Below are 20,000 nucleotides of genomic sequence, written 5' to 3'. Positions count from 1 at the left end.
AAACGGTTATCTGCCGCAGTTCGGGGGTCTCGTGCAGCCGTATGAGGACATGTACCCCGCCTACGGCTACAACAACTGGACCAACAAGGGGCTCGCGCACAAAAACTTCCCGTTCTTTAACTCCATGAGCCCGCTGACGTCACAGCCTGTACTCTCATCCCCGAATTCCATTTCCTCCATGAGCATGAGCATGAGCATGGCCTCGAGCATGAACAGCATCAGCAACCTGAACGGCCTGGGCAGTTCCTCCATCAATTCTGCCATGAGCTCCTCCGGGTGCCCGTACGGAGCCCCGCCCCCTGCGCCGTACGGGGTCTACCGGGACACGTGCAGCTCCGGCCTCGCGACCCTCAGACTCAAACCCAAGCAGCATCCCGGTTTCGGATACGGAGGATCCGCATGCCAGTACAACAGCTAACGGATTAACGGAGACCTTCAGAATAGAAAAAAATGGGAAAAATCTCCCGCGCGACCAAAACTGGATCCGTTTTCATTGTTGATTTTTTTCCGATGGATTTTTGCGACTCGCCTGTTTACCAGAACTTGCACAAAGACTTAATCAAATCCACGCGCTTGGATTTAAAAGTGAAGATGTTACACAGCAACTCTGTAAATAGTTTAATGTAAAAATAACTTTTATTGCGTTTAATAATAAAAAAAAAGTAATTACCAGGCCATTTAATCAGACTGCTTTAGTGAATATTAACTCGAATCTCTTCTTTCTCCGTTCTGTAGCTTCGCCTGCTTTTAAAGCTCTGTTTTTATGTGATTTTATTTTTTAACATTTGTGCCACTGTTTATCGTTTATTTGACTGAACCGATATTAATCGCATGATTGTGGGTCAGAAAAACCTACATGTTGTGTAAAGAAATGTAAAGAAAAATGTAGGGAAACAACAATACTCTGTATTCAGATGTGAAATCTGGAATTTGTTCTCACGTGTTTATGGAAAATAAAACAGAAATAATGGTTAAACATAACAATAATTGTCACAATGAAATATACTCCAGCTGAAGATCTAAAATAATTACCTATTTAATTTCTTTAATTAGTCCTCTCGTTATCATCACACTCACAATACAATTTCTACACAAAAATCTCCACAAGTAAATTATAAAAATCACTTATTTAAATAACTGCATTCTAAATTCTAATGTGATTACGCGTGTACAGAATTAGGATTTTACAATACACCCTAAATTAATGACAAATTATTAATTATATTTCTATCTGTTTAAAACAGAAATGATCATAATTACATTAATAAAAGGAACGCTTGATTATAAATCTGTAGTTTTATTTGTTCTTGTGATTCATTAAAAACACCGCTCGAGCTGCAGCTTCTCCACTTCAGCACCTTATCGCTTTTTTATTCTCTTCATATCAGCATTAACGACTCAGGAGATTAAAAGTTCATAATGCCTCGTATTAAACTGTTTATTTAACCTGATCTCCCTGCGAGCCTCTGGGAATTATTTACTTATATACAAATAAATCAGGAATACATCCGACAATCGAACATTATGTACAATGTTAATATTTATACTTAAAACACAAAGACATAACTATGTGCAATAATACAAAAGAATAACAGTTTTAATAAAAGTAAAAACAAAAAATACTATATATCAAATTCTGATTACTAATAATTATTTAACTGATTTGGTTAAAATATAAAAATAAAAAATGAAATCCTTTTTTTTATTGCAGCACTTAAAGCTAAGCTTCAGAACATCAGCAACTCTGTCATTATCCTAAAACAGTCACGTGTTAAAATCCTCACAGCTTGTGTTTTTGTAGGAAATCATACACCAGCGCACAAACAAGCGCGAACACACACACACACACACACACACACACACACACACGGCAAACTGAAATAAACTCACTCTAAATGGAGTTGTAAAACTAAGAGTTTACAGTGTGTATGTGTGTGTGTGTGTGTGTGTGCGCTCGTTTGTGCGCTGGTGTATGTGTGTGGGTGTGTGTGTGTGTGTGTGTGTGTATGACGGCAGAAGGTGAATGCAGTGCAAATTTACCCTTATAAAATGTGTTTACATTTTGATCCCAATTATAATTGAATATAAATATATTCACTATGAGGAGTTTATAGATAATATATAGCTGAGCAATGCGTTATTAACACGTCAATAAGACATGATAGCCATTGATTTGATCAAAATTAATTCACCAGCCAGTCTGAATGTCACGCATGAGGACAAACACAATTCGTGCGGCGACGTGCGAAATGACAGCAAACAGATAAAAAAAGCACATCTTTATTGTGCAACAGTCACAATATACAACAAAGCTAAACTATACCGATATATATATATATATATATATATATATATATATATATATATATATATACATACAGCTAAATGCATAACTAGGACATTGTTTAGAATTAAAACTAAATAAATATCTACATAGCATCATCTTCTTTCAGCTTCTCTCATTAGGGGTCGCCACAGCGGATCATCCGTCTCCATACCCCCCTGTCCTCTACATCTGCCTCTTTCACACCAACTACCTGCATGTCTTCCCTCACCACATCCATAAACCTCCTCCTTGTTCTTCCTCTTTTCCTCCTTCCTGGTGTCTCCATCCTCAGCATTCTCCTACTGATAAACCCCATGTCCCTCCTCTGCACATGTCCAAACCATCTCAATCTCACCTCCCTCACCTTGTCTCCAAAACGTCCTACATGTGCTGTCCTCTAATAAACTCATTTCTAATCCTGTCCATCGTCGTCACTCCCAACGAACATCTCAACATATTTCTAGAAATATAATGACAAAATATATCCATCGTTACAAAGCTGTGACTTTCTCAACACACAAAGTTCCAAACACGGTCACGGAACTCTTACACTGACGTGTTACGTGTACTCACTCATGATTTGCCATAACGTGTAACATTGGATAGGAAAACTATTAACTAACACACACACACACACACACACACACACACACACACACACACACACATTCGTAACATTGCAGCATCTAATGACTGATTTTTTTTACTGCATAACATAATTTATATTTTTTTACTCTAAATTGGTCTATAATTTTACACAAACATGAATAATGTGTTCAGTTCGTCACTGCGCGCTGTGGTACTCAGGATTACATTAAACACTTATTTCTGATTGGCCAACAATTTTTTTTTAAGTAACTTTAATGTAAATGTAGTTAAACGCATCTATAAATGAATGTTAATGAAACCATGACGAGCACAAACACACTCCACTGATACACTTCACTACTGCACTCACTGTTTACTGCAAGTTTAGTGTTAGTGCAGGAACATCTTACGCGTTTTCACACTACCGTTCTGTTTGTCAGATTTCAACCTACACTCTCTCTCTCTCTCTCTTCCTCTCCCTCTCCCCTTTCTCTCTCCTCTCTCTCTTCCTCTCCTCTCTTCCTCTCTCTCTCTCCTCTCCTCTCTCTCTCTCTCTCCTCTCCTCTCTCTCCTCTCTCTTCCTCTCCTCTCTCCTCCCCTCTCTCTCCTCTCTCTTCCTCCCTCTCTCTCTCTCTCTCTCTTCCTCCCTCCTCTCTCTCTCCTCCCCTCTCTCTCTCTCCCTCTCTCTCTCTCTCTTCCTCCCTCTCTCTTCCTCCCTCTCTCTCTCTCTCTCTCTCTCTCTCTTCCTCTCTCTCTCTCTTCCTCCCTCTCTCTTCCTCCCCCTCTCCCTCTCTCTTCCTCCCCCTCTCTCTCTCCCTCTCTCCCTCTCTTCCTCTCTTTCCCTGTTGTAATTAATTCTGATATTAGGTATAACCCCAGTGATTTCACCTGTTTGCTCTTAAGTTCACTCTGTGTTGAGAAAATTCCATTGTCAATTACACAGTCATCAGATAAAAAAGTCTCTAAATAAGACAAATGGTTTTTAATCAGAACACAAAATTTACATTTGGTCTTTTTCAAATGATGTCTAAGATTAAAATAAACACAAGCTGTCAGACAGAATGGTCTCTCACGACAACAAGCATTTATATTTTTAAGCATTTCAGTCTGCTGTGATGAGGTCATTGTAGCTGTGATAGTCTTTAAGGTTTCTGCCACAATATAGACATTTAATACATTAAATAGATTTGTGATCACCCCAATCACACACAAAGAAGTTCTTGTAAACATTGCTTATGTTCAGTAGCATCCTAAATGTAGGGTTCCTTAACCAAGAACTGAGAAAACTAAACACAGCCAATAAAGAGGACGTTCACCTCCTCCATCACAGTCTGGTCCACCATTAACGCCCCAAAATCAAAAATAGAACAGTGAAAATTGCTGCTGATCAAAAACCTCCTGAACCACACCGAACCCCTCCAACTCATAGCAACACACACCGTCTACCTCACACACCAACATCATCACACTGATGTCCCACATCATCACACTGCCTGTTTTCTCATGTCCTGTCCTTTGTGTACTTGTATTCCTTTTAGCCACATGTGATAAAAGAATGACAATAAGATCGATGCTTATCTTTTATTAAACATTTTTATTATACAGACTTTTTAACCCTCTGTTTTCACACCAGGTCCCAAATCAGTCCAGCGCTCAGCTTCAAACACACCCTTTTAAAGAAGTGGCACTTTTTTACAGCACTACATCGTCAGAGCGACTTTATCAATGAATTTGGCGAGACGAATGTCCTTCTTTGACAAACCTCCACAGTCGTGTGTTGTTAATGTGACCTGAACCTGAAAAACAAGAGAGCCAACTGTGAAGGACAACACACACACACACACACACACACACACACACACACACACAGTGGAAAGTAGCAGAGTGAGAGCCCGGAGCCTTTCATAAAGAGAGGATTAATGGTGGAATTCCTCACAGTGCAGCAGAAGGACTCGTGAACACAGAGGCTTCAGCTGGATTTCAGGCCTGTTTGTCCAAAACCAGGACTACTTTCTCCACAAACACAGAGAAAACTAATTTTACCATAAAACACTGTATCTTCTGAATTTCTCATTGTTTGGATGTGAAATGTAAGCTAGCAGCACCAGTGTGAGCCGTGTCCGTGTAGACATATTGAAGGTTTGGCAGCGGTGCGTGGGGCCTCTCGGCTCAGCTCGATGCAGCGCTGCTGTTAAACACTGACTAAGGCTTTATAAACGCCTGCCGCAGGGTGACAGAGCGGCGCTCAGTGGAAGTTATTACCTTATTATAAACATTGAACCACTCCGGATGATGGTTCATCTTCTCTGCCTGCAGAGCCACTCGAGACATGAATCCAAACGCCTGCAGTAAAGACAAACAGTGCACACGTCTCTGTGAATTATTACACTGAGAACATTATTACTCTGAGTAGGTTTTAACTCTCACTAAATTACTGCACTAAACATATAATTACTATGAGTATATTATTATCTATAAAATAATTATAGCCCCGTTATTATTTGATTCTATATTAATATAAAGTGCAACATCGAGTAACAAAAGTTTGCGAGGTTTTGACTTCCCATTTGTGGCCCAGTAACACAATATTAAATCGATTTAAATGGGTACCGACATGGGGAATTGAACATGTACTGTACTGTAAACTCGACCAAAATTGTGAATTACTTATCATGAATGTTTTATTTACCACTTTAAATGAATAATACAATAATAAAATCGTTTTTTCAAACATTTTTATATAATTTATTTCTACAAACTAACCCTATCAGTCTGGTTCCTAATGAAAAGTCACAAACTATCGCGGTCACGAGTGTCGAGGTTCCACTGTATTTCCTTTATCTATTCTTCAAACAAACCCAGTAAAACTATTACACTGCTTTACTCTGATATACTGTTCACAACATTCAAATACACCGTTCACATTAATACACTGACATTTGAGGCAAAAAACACCAATTTAGACAAATATTTATTTATAACATTTTTTTTTCCAGGAAATTATGATCCAAAACAACTTTGTTTATCCAAAAATCTCCAATGCGCCTTTTTTTAAATATATATATTTGTTTACCTGGTGCACCTTTATTGTACGTCTCATTGCTCAGAGATATTTGTCAAAATATAAAATACTGGAGTAGCGTCCCCTATACGATCACTCTTTTGTTGCTTGTGTGTATAATTTGCACTGTAATGTTTTTTAGTACACAATAATATTAATAATATTAGCTGGGGCTAACTGCTACAAGGTAATGCAGAACAAAGTGCACTTAACTTATAGTGCAGATACAACAGGTAGTAGTGCATCACACACACACACACACACACACACACACACACACACACACACACACACACACACACACCAATCAGAGGTCATTCTGAGTGATTATGAGCATTCTAATTACCTCAGAAAGGCCAGGATCCTCGGTGTGCTGTGTTCACCATGCCGGCTATTTAGAGCAATTTCCCTCTGCAATCTCAATTAAGCCCCTAAATGCTTCCGCAGATAATTAGACCACTGAAAGACCATTGTACACGCCGCACGCCGCCGTGGCCGCACTGACACACAAACGCACAGCTACTCGTGGCAGGAAATTGCTTCAAGTCTTTAGTGTGTTCTAACCAATTTTCCAACACATGATGTAACACGATCAGCGGCTCAGAGATCAGGTTGGGTATCAGAGTACAAACCGCCTCGCAATCAGTTTAACGTAATTGTCAGATTCCTGCAACGCGAGCCGAAGGCACGACGGCCTGCTCTTTCTCAGCTCTCATTAGGAACATTGGGCCATTATTAAATCAATGCAGCGGTTGATTGTTGTCCAAAACGTTTCCTTCATTCATTCACATCAAATCTGGAGGATAAAGTGTGAAATGAACTGGTGCAATGGTGCATGACTTTAACCCTGTAATGAATGGAGCTTCAATTTAACTCAATAACTTCTTACATTTGCTTTGACTTTTAAATCCCTGGCTGTTTCACTGGAACTCTAACTGAAGTAAACTCAAAACACACAGACATTCCAAAAGACAGAATGCTGCAATTTGACTCCATTTTTTTTTACTAAATTAATTTTCTACTTCAAAAACTACCAAAAAATACAGTTAGAAAACTCTCATTAAATTCCTTCATGTTTTGACATTTTTAACAAATACACACACACACACACACACACACACACACACACACACATTAGAGGTTATGCAGCTCTTTGTTTCCTCTCGCTGTGTCATTATGTGCACTCCCCCTGCACACTCTGTCTGTCACACAGCGTTAATTTAATGTGACACACTGCAGGGCCTCCAATAATCAGAACCGCTGGTACACGGACCGAGCCATTACAACCCATCGACCCTCCCCCACCTCCCAACCTGCCACTCTGAGGGGCATTTGGGGAGATTACAGAATAACTGTCCTAAAGTACAAACTTGGACATAACCCCCTTACACACACACACACACACACACACACACACACACACACACCACCCCAAAACACATATATAATGCGTTCAAAGTTCTTTGAGGTTGTAATCATGATCTTCACGAGAAAAGAAAGGACGAGGTCATTTCACTTTGGTCAATAATCAGAAAAGCACCTTCTCATCATTAACACTTACATTAGAGTAAATAATCAGTTCTCTTAAATGTTATTAAATATAAAAACACACCTAACAGATTAGCTGACTCAAAAAAAGAGAGAACAAAAGCACAACCTATTTTTATAATATACAAACCCCAGAGACAGAATTCATTATTACAGCATGTGGCAAAGAGAAACACAACAACAGACAGAGAGGTAATCAGATAGAGAACTACAGCGAGACAAAGACCCTCACAGACTGGGAGACAGACAGGGAGACAGACAGGGGACAGACAGGGGGACAGACAGGGGGACAGACAGGGGGACAGACAGGGGGACAGACAGGGGGACAGACAGGGAGACAGACAGGGAGACAGACAGGGATAAGGAACACATGGATAACTTGATAGGTTGCGGTTTTCAGTGACAGATGAAATGTTTTAACCAATTGGATTGTTTGTGAAAGAAATGATTCTGATAGAAACCTCAGCTGCAGCTAAACTGGGGTCTGTTCCCTGTTACACTGATGAGGACTGACACCCATGTACACACACACACAAACACACACACACACACACACACACACACACACACACACACACACAGAAGGGTAGGGGGTGATGTGGTGGGGTTTTTGATTTAGCTAATCCATACATACATCAGTAGGAGGAAGTGTAGTAAAGTTTGGATTTAAAACATATATCTGGATTAGTGATGGAGATATGTGACCCCACCCACTTTTGGAACTGAGCAGTGACTCCACACACTTTCAGTACCCTTGATTCCAGAAATTTCTCTCCCCATTTAAAATCTCAAAATACTTTTTTTAATAAAAATTTCAAAGAAAATAAATGTGTTAAAATTCTGAACCTGATTAAATGTTTTGAAGTGCAGTTCTTTATACAGTGCATCTCGTTCCTCCAGATCCACCCATCCTGTTGCCTTCAACTCCATCAGAGCATGCTCTCTTTCTGCTGCACTCAACCAGTGTGAATCTGTGGACTACATACACACACACACACACACACACACACACACACACACACACACACACACACACACACACACACACACACACACACACACTGTTTGTGTACATATGTGTTTTGGCGCCATCCTTCGGTCGAACAAAGAAAGTACAGGACAAAAATTTCAGCATGTATCTCATAAGCAGCTAATTAAAATAAATGATTAAATTAAATCTACAGGAGAAAAACATTTTATATAGACATACATACAATATGTTCCATGGCTATTAATTAAATACATTAACTATAAATAAATTAATATTCAATACTAAGGGTGTAACGGTACACATAACTGATGGTTTGGTATGTAGCTCGGGTTTAAGTCACGGGTCGGTACAGTTTTGGTACGGTTAAAGGGAAGAAATGCAGTTTATTATTAACATTTATAAACCAACAGTTTACAGGTTTTTTTATTTTAAATAAAATGCCTGCTGGTTAAATAATATATAAAACAATATTTTACAATATTTTATAAATATAAAAATAAAAGTTGAATACATCAAATTAATGCTATATTGATTAAATTGAGAAATAAATTAAATTGGCACAAATGAAATTTACTAAATGCAAAATTAAATAGAAAAATTAAATAGTTTACATTTCTTAGACCCCATGTGGGTAATATAGATGTGTATATAAGTGTGTGTGTGTGTGTGTTTTACATTTAATATAAAATTTTCTAAAGATATCTACTTATTTCAGCTACTTTAACAAATATCTTTATCTAGCGGATGATACGGTACAGAAAAACATCATCAGACCGTTCACCAACCAGAAGCCTTGGGTGAATAAAACTATTTGTGATGCTCCGCTCCGCTGCCTACAACATGGGGCTCGACACCGGGGACAAGGACGGGTACAAGGCTGCGTCTTGCAGTGTCTCAGAGCGGTGAAGGAAGCAAAACGGAAACTGGAGTCACAGTTCCAACATGGTGCCTCTAGGAGCCTGTAGCAAGGACTAAGAAACATCACAGACTAAAACACCTTCTTCCAGAATGGGGAATGCGGACGATTCTCTGGCAGGCAAGCTAAACATCTTTTACGCTCGCTTCGAGACTGCAGCTAACCACGCCGAGAGAGACGGAGAGGTAAACACCTTCACCATCTCGGAGCATGACGTGAGGAGGCCATTCAGGAGAGTGAATACCAGGAAGGCAGCAGAACAAGATGTTCTGAAAGCATGCGCTGATATTTAACCTCTTCCTGGAACAGTTTGTTGTCCCCTCATGCTTCAAACAGTCCACCATTGTTCCTGTCCAAAAGAAGCCCCAGCCCACCTGCCTCAATAACTACTGCCCTGTAGCCCTTCTCCACACAACAATGAGCAATGGCATCCTCAGTAGAGTGGTTCTGGTGGTACATAAACTGTAGATGATACAGTGTGTCTGGTAGTGAGGTACTAATGAAGTCTCTGACCAGTCTTTCAAAACACTTCATCACTACTGAGGTAGTAGTGATGAAGAGAAGATGCAGTTTCTGGTACCTTAGGTGTTCACATCACACAAGACCTGTCTTGGTCCTGTCACATCAACACCCTGGTGAAGAAGCCTGGCAGCGTCTGTACCATCTGAGACGCTTAAGGGACTTTAAACATCCCTCTCAGGTGCTAAGGACTTTCTACACCTGCACCATTGAGAGCATTCTGACAGGTAGCATCACAGCACACACTCCCAGTTCAAGTGCAAATTAAAGACGTATGTTTTTAGTGAGTTCTACACATAACACACATCACATCATAACCTTGTGCTCCAGAACATCTGATCACATCACATTATCAACTTGTGCTGTTAATATCATGAACAGCAGCTACGCTAATTCCTCTCCACTGCTTCTCTTTCTCTCCCCATCCCGAGGCTTCCTGAGGTTGCTCCAGCTCCAGTCACGTCCCACCTCATGAAGATTATGAACCTTTAAAGAAGTAGATGCCCACAAACATACCGAACCATCTAGAGACGTACCAGTGCCAATTGGATCCCACCTCATGTGGAGTTTGGACACTGGACCTCTTTGAGTGTTTAAAGGCTCTGGCATGGAGAAGCTGGTGTTGGATCTGTGATGATCACAAATGTAATTTATGAGTTGCTCAGTAGCTCCTGGTTCCACAACATCATCTGACTGTAGAAAGATCATCAGTCATAATCACACATGCCAGTGCTCATGTTAGTTCTCACTCTCCAGTGTTCTGTAGTGTTTAAAGTCTATAATCACACTCTTGATGTCACCCAAATGAGGATGAGGTTCTGCTTTTGAGTCTGGTTCCTCTCAAGGTTTCTTCCTCATAACATCCAAGGTAGTTTTTCCTTCACCACAGTCGCCTCAGTCTTCATCATCAGGGATAAACACATCATTCACCTTCACTTAAAGTCTGTGAAGCTGCTTTGAGACAATGTCCATTGTGAAAAGTGCAAAAGAAATAAACTTCACTTGACACAATCCACCTGAAAGTTTCACCCTACAATTGGTGATAATTTTTTTTAAAGCAGTGACATCTGCTGGTGAAAAAGATGAAGTACAGATAGTTATGTAACGCGTAGTGGCGAAAACTGCATTAAATGTCATGCAGTATAAAATAAAAAAGTATAGCTTTTAATTTACTATACAGATGATTTAAAGACAAATCGACAAACATTTTTTGTACTGAATTCAACAACAGTCCATTGTTTTTTAGATCATGAGCAAATTATGAGCTTAACTGAACTGTAAAACAGAGATTGTTTTTACTGATTTTGTCAGAGAGATTATTTTAGAGATGAAACTCGGGGAAAACTCTGCTTTTCCCTTTCGATGGCTCCCAAAGTCCGCATTTTTCCTTAAACGTACGCAAACTTGGATTTCCCTACAATCAGGTTTCAACACAGTCACGTGGTTGTGTTTAGCGTCACTGGTCACGTGTTTATGGCAGGCAGAATCGAGCAATAAACGTGTTTTAGAGCGCTGTGTAGATTTTAACACGCCTCGGAATGTTCTTTTAATTAAACTATCACTATCGCAAAGTCTGGTAAACATCTGACCTCCTAACCCTTAACCCTGCATGGAGCAGAATGCAGAGAGAATTGAGCTGGAATTCCGGGCTACATGTGGGTTTTATCGCACCTAGTTGTTGGATAATAAAACTAATAATCACTGACTGTAAGCGAGGAAAAGTCTTACCATTTCAGCTGCAGGCAGAAGAAAGTTTCTGCGTGTGGATAAAACACTCCGAGTTCCAGAGCAGAACCTCGTAAACATTAACCAGCTCATAGCGCACGTGCACGGGGCAGAGTAACACACACACACACACACACACACACACACACACCGCTGTCTGCTACTCTGCCTGCGCAAAAAAATATAAACACAAGATTGTTGTCTACATAAAAGTTCTGAAACAGACAATCAGAATCAAAAACAGCATCATTACCCGGATGAACCCAATATGGGCGTGGCTTCGGCTGCTGTCTCTTTTTTTAACGGACATTTTTAACGGACTTTCTGTAAAAACCCAAACCCTTGACTTTCTGTAAAAACCCAAACCCTTGACTTTCTGTAAAACCCAAACCCTTGACTTTCTGTAAAAACCCAAACTCAGTCATCAGTGTTACACAAGTCAGTGCAGTCATTAACCAACAGGGTACCGGTGTAAACTGGGCTACTGCTGGCTGAAGGAGGAGAAGGAGAGGAAGAAAACGTCTACAGAGACAGCAGGGAAAGGAGAAGTGGAGGAGAAGTGGAGGAGAGTGAAGGAGAAGTGGAGGAGAAGTGGAGGAGGAGTGGAGGAGAGGAGGAGAAGTGGAGGAGAGTGGAGGAGAAGTGGAGGAGAGGTGGAGGAGAAGTGGAGGAGAGTGGAGGAGAAGTGGAGGAGAAGTGGAGGTTTGGTTGGTACTTTAAATGTTGGTACTATGACTGGTAAAGGGAGAGAGGGAGCTGATATGATGGAGAGGAGAAAGGTAGAGATGTTGTGTTTAGGAGACCAAGTGGAAAGAGATTAAGAGCAGGAACATTGGAGGTGTTTAAACTGTTCTATCATGGTGTGGATGGAAAGAGAAATGGTGTAGGGGGGATTCTGAAGGAAGAGTACAGTAAGAGTGTAGTGGAGGTGAAGAGAGTTTCTGATAGGGTGATGAACGTGAAGCTGGATGTTGAAGGGATGATGATAAATGTCATCAGTGCTTATGCTCCACAAGTGGGTTTTGAGATGGAGGAGAAAAAAAAAATTGTGGTAGAAGGTGTACCTAGGAATGAAAGATTGCTGATTGGGGCAGACTTTAATGGGCATGTAGGTGAAGGGAACAGAGGTGATGAGGAGGTGATGGGTAGGTATGGTTTTAAGGAGAGGAATGTGGAAGGGCAGATGGCGGTAGATTTTGCTAAAAGGATGGAAATAGCAGTGGTGAACACTTTTTTATTTTAAGAAGAAGGAGGATCATAGGGTGACGTATAAGAGTGGAGGAAGGTGCACACAGGTGGATTATGTTCTATGTAGAAGATGCAACCTGAAGGAGATTGGAGACTGTAAGGTGTTGGCGGGGGACAGTGTAGCTAGACAGCATCGGATGGTGGTCTGTAGGATGGTTTTGGAGGTGAAGAAGAAGAGGAGGAGAGTGAGGACTGAAAGAAGAATAAGATGGTGGAAACTGAAGGAGGAAGACTGTAGTGTGAGATTCAGGGAAGAGGTCAGACAGGAGCTCGGTGGTGGTGAAGAGGTGCTGGATGATTGTGGAACTACTGCAGGAGTGATGAGGGAGACAGATAGAAAGGTACTTGGTGTGACATCTGGAAATAGAAAGAAAGACACAGTGATGTGGTGGTGGAATGAGGAAGTGCAGGAGAGGAGAAGGAGAAAGAGTTTGGAGAAACAGAATTGGGATCGACAGAGTGATGAGAAAAGTAGGCAGGAGAACAAGGAGATGCAGCAGCAGGTGAAGAGGGATGTGGTGAAAGACAAGGAAAAGGTATTAGAGGAGCTGTAGGAGAAGTTGGACACTGAGGAAGGAGAAAAGGATTTGTAGCGATTGTCCAGGCAGAGGGACCGAGCTGGGAAGGATGTGCTGTAAGTTAGAGCAATAAAGGATGGAGATGGAAATGTGTTGACTAGTGAGGAGAGTGTGTTGAGAAAATGGAGGGAGTATTTTGAGCAGCTGATGAACGAGGAAAATGAGAGAGAGAGAGAGAGAGAAGGTTGGATGTTGTGGAGATGGTGAAGCAGGAAGTGGAAAGAAGAGTGGAAAGTCAGTTGGACCAGATGACATACCGATAGAGGCATGGAGATGTTTAGGTGAGATGCACTGGAGTTTTTAACCAGATTTTGGAAGGTGAGAAGATGCCTAAGGAATGGAGAAGGAGTGTGTTGGTACTGATCTTTAAGAATAAGGGAGATGTGCAGATCTGCAGTAACTACAGGGGAATTAAAGTTGAACAGTCACACCATTAAGTTATGGGAAAGAGTAGTGGAAGCCAGGCTGAGAGAAGAGGTGACCATCTGTGAGCAGCAGTATGGTTTCATGACGAGGAAAAGCACCACAGATGCCTTATTTGCTTTGAGAATGTTGATGGAGAAGTATAGAGAAGGACAGAAGGAATTGCATTTAGAGAGGATTTAGTTGCATTTAGTTGGATTTAGAGAAAGCGTACGACAGGGTGGAGAGAGAGGAGTTGTGGTATTGTATGAGGAAGTCTGGTGTGTCAGAGAAGTATGTGAGGGTGGTGCAGGACATGTATGAAGACAGTGTGACAGCAGTGTAGTGTGCAGTAGGAACGACAGACTGGATTAAGGTGGAGGTTGGACTGCATCAAGGACCGGCTCTGAGCCCTTTCCTGTTTGCAGTGGTGATGGACAGGTTGAAGGATGAGGTCAGACAGGAGTCTTCCTGGACTATGATGTTTGTGGATGATATTATGATTTGTGGTGAGTAGGGAGCAGGTGGAGAATAGCCTGGAGAGGTGGAGGTACACGCTGGAGAGAAGAGGAATGAAAGTCAGTAGGAGTAAGACAGAGTACGTGTGTGTAACTGAAAGGGAGGCAGTGGAGGGGTGCGGTTGCAGGGAGAAGAGGTGGAGAAGGTGGAGGAGTTCAGGTACCTGGGGTCAACAGTGCAGAGTAATGGAGTGTGTGTTAGAGAAGTGAAGAAAAGAGTGCAGGCAGGGTGGAGTGGGTGAAGAAGAGTGATAGCAGGAGTGATGTGTGATAGAAGAGTATCTGTGAGAGTGAAAGGGAAATTTTATAGGACTGTGGTGAGACCTGAGATGTTGTATGGATTAGAGACAGTGGCATTGAGTAAAAGACAGGAGGTGGAGCTGGAGGTAGCAGAGCTGAAGATGTTGAGATGTTTGTTGGGAGTGACGATGATTAGAAATGAGTTTATTAGAGGGACAGCGCATGTTGGACATTTTGAAGACAAGGTGAGGGAGGTGAGATTGAGATGGTTTGGACATGTGCAGAGGAGGGACATGGGATATATCAGTAGGAGAATGCTGAGGATGGAAACACCAGGAAGGAGGAAAAGAGGAAGACCAAGGAGGAGGTTTATGGATGTGGTGAGGGAAGACATGCAGGTAATTGGTGTGAAAGAGGCAGATGTAGAGGACAGGGGGGTATGGAGACGGATGATCTGCTGTGGCGCCTCCTAATGGAAGACGCTGAAAGAAGAAGAATAAATAGAAAAACTGTACCATTGAGCAAACTGTGCGACGATGATGCCCCAATGATGATGGCACCAAGGTGTTGACGTCCTGGTGATCAGGCTCTGGTGATTGTAACCTGATGATGTCTCGGGTTTGTGCACCTACCATGCTGAACGCAGGGGCGGGGCTACTGTACACGTATTGTGTGTTACTGAATAAAACAGCAACGCAAGGATTTATTTTCGCTCCTCCAGAATATCATGTAATAAAAATCATGCAACATCAAATAACTAAACAACTAAACTGAAAGGATTTAAAATGAAATATTATTGTTCATTTATTATGATTGTTTATTCTAAAACATCCATCCATTGACTAAATTTTATAGATTATTTAAATTGTTTATACATACAACAGCAACAACAACAACAACAGCAACAACAACAACAACTAGTCCTGGTGGTCATGTTCATGGCCGGGAATGAGCAGTCGAATGCTGTCAGTTCGCAGGATGGCGTACAAACTGAACACAAACAAAAACATGACACTGAACACAAAAAGCCAGTCAATGCTTGTTAGTGGGACGCTGAGTAAAGGTCCAACATGATCGTCATCTGTCACCACCTGATCCACAACTGCCTCAAACCCTGAAATGCAAACACAATGTGTATGTGTACAGTTTATTCTCTTTAAAATGTTGGACATGTTTTGCGATACACAATATAAAAAAATATTCATTAAACATATTTTTTGTCTATTTATTTGCATACAATAAAATAAAATTAATAGTTTGAAGAAAGACATTGATGCTTCCCACCAATCTGACTGAATTTGAGAGGATCTGCTAAGACTATGTAGAGTAACTGCTCAAATCAAAGATCAACCCAAGAAGACTTTAGTGAATACTGCTGTGAAAGGAGCTTCAGCAAAGTACTGAATAAACACAGAATACAAAAATAACATTTCAGTTGTTGATTTTTAATACGTTTACAATAAAGTGAAAAACCTTAAAAATGTCTAAAACAAACAAACAAACAAACAAAAAAAAAAACGGTCCCACCTTCACCCATCCGATTTAAGGGCCTGCCTTAAGAATCTTCTCTGTTCAGGGACGTGGGTGGTGTAATAAACTTCCTTCAGATGTTTGAAGTTGAATTAGTAGCATTCTCCAAATGATAACTAAAGATCTACATCTTCATGCAGTATTTACATTCCCTGCATTTCTTTTTAAAACTACTTTTCCTTCCAACAGATTTATAGATTAATTTAATTATTGAGAACCAGTTTCACAATAAATTATTGAACAAAGACTTCAAAGCCCTTCTGTAGGTCACTCTGTTTAAGGGCATCAGTCACATGGCAGCAATAAAAATGGTAAATACACAAACATTTGCACGTCGCTATTAAGGATTATTGTGTATTAAAAGGGGCAAAAACCTAATTATAAATAACATCTATAATAGAAAATGTGCAAAGATGGAGAACTTCTGTATGTGTATACACATACACGCACACACATTGCATGTACACCACTGAGTGGTGTTGGTGATACACACTTCTGAGGGCAAGTCAAGTCAATTTTTACAATGGACATAGTCTCAAAGCAGCTTCACAGAATTTAAGAAAGATATGTTATCCCTGATGATGAAGACTGGGGCGACTGTGGTGAAGGAAAAACACCCTTAGATGTTATGAGGAAAAACCTTGAGAGGAAACCATCCTCGTTTGGGTGATATCAAGTGAACAAGAACATGTTAAACACCCTTGTGAGTGTGAGCTGCTTACCTGTTTGATTAGTTATGAAGGCACTTAAAGTCTCCAGCGTTCTTTCTGTGTGGTTAAAGCGCGCCATTGGCTTAGTGCCCTGAAAAAGCAAAATGTTGGGCACAGCGACGGTCCCAAAGCGTGTGGACAAGCTGCACACAGAAAAACAAATTTACAGAAATAATATTCACCACTTTATATTCACTAATTTAACACACATGAAACACACAAACAAAGGATCCACACCTGCTGTGTTGTGAGGCATCAAGAGCAAGAAAATGCATGATGGGAAAAACCCTTGGCAGAGCATTAAAGTGAGGAGCAAGGTTGGCAGAGAACTGACACCAGGATGTGTAGAAGAGAACCAATGAGCATTCAGAGCTGTTTAAGTTCAGGAAGTCCATTAGATCCTTTAGGAAGTAGAAACACATTAAAATTAATATAATGCACAGTAAGAATATTAGACTAACTGACCATTTTAATAGAAACATCTGTACCACTGCTCATTTCTACAATTACAGTTGTATGCAAACGTTTATGAACCCCTGACAATGTCCATGATTTTCATTTAAAAATATTTGGGTGTTTGGATCAGCAATTTTATTTTGATCTATCAAGTATCAAAACGAAATTAGACAGGTGCATAAATTTGGGCACGCTTGTCATTTTGTTGATCTGAATACCTTTAACTACCTAGCTCTGATTCATTGGAACACACAATTGGTTTGGTGAGCTCATTAAGCCTTGAACTTCATAGACAGGTGCATCCCATCATGAGAAAAGGTATTTGAGGTGGCCAATTGCAAGTTGTTGTTCTCTTTGACTCTCCTCTGAAAAGTGGCAACATGGGGGTCTCAAAACAACTAACCCTAATCCTGAAAACAAAGATTATTCAACATCATGGTTTAGGGGAAGGCTACAAACAGTTATCGCAGAGATATAAGCTGTCAGTGTCCACTGTGAGGAACATAGTGAGGAAATGGAAGACCACAGGCACAGTTCTTGTTAAGGCCAGAAGTGGCAGGCCACATAAAATTTTGGAGAGGCAAAGGCGATCGATGGTGAGAAGGGTCAAAAACAGCCCACAGATCACCTCCAAAGATCTACAACATCAACTTGCTGCAGATGGTGTCACTGTGCATCGTTCAACAACTCAGCGCACTTTGCACAAGGAGAAGCTGTATGGGGTAGTGATGCGAAAGAAGCCTTTTCTGCACACATGCCACAAACGGAGTTGCTTGAGGTATGCAAACGCACATTTGGACAAGCCAGCTTTATTTTGGAATAAGCTGCTGTGGACTGATGAAACAAAGATTGAGTTATTTGGTCATAAAAAGGGGCGTTATGCATGGTGGCAAAAGAACACAGCGTTCCAAGAAAAACACTTGCTACCCACAGTAAAGTTTGGGTGAGCATCCATCATGCTGTGGGGCTCTGTGGCCTGTGCCAGTACTGGGAATCTGGTTCAAGTTGAGGGTCGCATGGATTGCACTCAATATCAGCAGATTCTTGAGAATAATGTTGAGGAATCAGTCACAAAGTTAAAGTTACACCGGGGCTGGATATTTCAACAAGACAACGACCCAAAACACTGCTCAAAATCTATTTGGGCATTCATGCAGAGGAACAAGTACAATGTTCTGGAATGGCCATCCCAGTCCCCAGGCCTGAAAGTCAGTAAACATCTGTGGGGTGATTTGAAGCGGGCTGTCCATGCTCAGCAACCATCAAACCTAACTGAACCGGAGATGTTTTGTAAGGAGGAATTGTCTAAAATACATTCATCCAGAATCCAGACACTCTCATTACAGGCTACAGGAAGCGTCTAGAGGCTGTTATTTCTGCTAAAGGAGGCTCAACTAAATATTGTATAATGTGATTTTTCTGTTAGGGTGCCCAAATTTATGGACCCGTCTAATTTATTTTTGATGCATATTGTGCATTTTCTGTTAATCCAATAAACCTCATTTCACTACTTAAATATTACTGTGTCCTTCAGTTATTTGATAGATCAAAAAGAAATTGCTGTTCCAAACACCCAAATATTTATAAATGAAAATCATGGACATTGTCAGGTGTTCCTAAACCTTTGCATTCAACTGTATATAATCAGGTACCTGTGATGCGTTTAGAACATGCACTGTGAAGGTATCAAGTCCAGCGATGCTCCTTTTATCACAGCTCACTTTGTACGTCTTTGCAGTTTCTGTAGAATTCTGCTCGTCACCTCCAGCTGGACTTTCTTGCTTCATCTCAACTTCCTCCTCCATCACCACTTCCTCCTCCTCCAATTGCTTATCCACTGCTGTATCCTGCTCCTTCACCTCCTCTGTCACATCCTTCTCATATGGCGTAGACTTTGAGGTTTTAGGAATAAGAGCTCCAATCCCAGCTGTGTTCTCAGACAGCTCCATCCCCAGAACAGCGTCTGCCATTTCCGCCGTCTTAAATTGTCTACGAGACGGAGAGTCTGCAGTCTGTCCATCACAACTGGAATCTAATCCATCAGGATTTTTAAACCCAGATGTCACACCTTCATCTATGAACAGAAATCAGATAAAGTACGGTTTGGTTTCAACTAACAAGAACAATGTACAGTATGATGTTCCAAAAGGCTCGAACCCGAAACCATGACTGCACTGCACTAATCCTTTACATGCTCAAATATCTGACAATAAAATGCTTTCATTCACTTCATATCTGTTTATGGAAATTCTTAAACAGAAACAGTTTCAGGCTCAGATTTAAATCACAGGGGGCAGATGTTTCTCTTATAAACCCCACAGTTATGGAACAACCTTCCAATCAGTGTTCGGGACTCAGACACAGTCTCAGTGTTCAAGTCGAGGCTGAACACATATTTATTTAGTGGAGTGTTTAGTCAGTAGGTGTTTGTGAGGTAAAGGAGCAGATCTGGAGGGATCGTGGATATGGAGTGTTTGGTGAACTGGGATATTTGGATGCTGTCGTCTCCTCACTCTCACACGTTCACTCAGGTTTGTTGATGGTGGTGTGGTGGGTCGTCTCTTATCCCAGAGATCCTCATGTCTGTGTTTCCTTCTGCTTCTCCCTTTTAGTTCTGCTGCCAGAGTGAATCTTACCAGAGTCC

At 41.0% G+C, this 20,000-nt stretch overlaps 3 protein-coding genes across 3 annotated transcripts in view; 1 reads left to right on the top strand and 2 right to left on the bottom strand.

The window, feature by feature from the left end:
• Window positions 1-981, top strand: part of pitx1 (paired-like homeodomain 1) — a 4,161-nt gene extending 3,180 nt beyond the window's left edge. Inside the window, exon 3 of the mRNA XM_046867067.1 lies at window positions 1-981. This exon is cut by the window's left edge and continues 68 nt beyond it. Within this exon, the coding sequence (XP_046723023.1) occupies window positions 1-418 (418 nt within the window). The 3' untranslated portion in view covers window positions 419-981.
• A 3,507-nt stretch (window positions 982-4,488) lies between these two features.
• LOC124398472 (pterin-4-alpha-carbinolamine dehydratase 2-like) lies at window positions 4,489-11,915 on the bottom strand. The gene is made up of 4 exons (XM_046868702.1): window positions 11,678-11,915; window positions 8,370-8,501; window positions 5,177-5,257; window positions 4,489-4,710 (listed from the first exon to the last, which is right to left on the bottom strand). The coding sequence occupies exons 1-4, from the start codon at window positions 11,765-11,767 to the stop codon at window positions 4,615-4,617; spliced, it is 399 nt and encodes a 132-aa protein (XP_046724658.1). The 5' UTR covers window positions 11,768-11,915; the 3' UTR covers window positions 4,489-4,614.
• A 3,524-nt stretch (window positions 11,916-15,439) lies between these two features.
• txndc15 (thioredoxin domain containing 15) overlaps window positions 15,440-20,000 on the bottom strand; it is an 8,935-nt gene continuing 4,374 nt past the window's right edge. The window contains exons 2-5 of the mRNA XM_046867107.1: window positions 19,009-19,430; window positions 17,138-17,301; window positions 16,913-17,043; window positions 15,440-15,774 (exon numbers count right to left, since the gene is read on the bottom strand). Of these exons, the coding sequence (XP_046723063.1) occupies window positions 15,578-15,774; window positions 16,913-17,043; window positions 17,138-17,301; window positions 19,009-19,430 (914 nt within the window). The 3' untranslated portion in view covers window positions 15,440-15,577. The remainder of the gene's footprint in view (window positions 15,775-16,912; window positions 17,044-17,137; window positions 17,302-19,008; window positions 19,431-20,000) is intronic.

This window comes from Silurus meridionalis, chromosome 15, assembly GCF_014805685.1.
Source record: "Silurus meridionalis isolate SWU-2019-XX chromosome 15, ASM1480568v1, whole genome shotgun sequence".
Taxonomy (NCBI): Eukaryota; Metazoa; Chordata; class Actinopteri; order Siluriformes; family Siluridae; genus Silurus; species Silurus meridionalis.
Note: the sequence above shows the minus strand (reverse complement) of the source record. Positions and strands in the feature narration are given on the sequence as shown.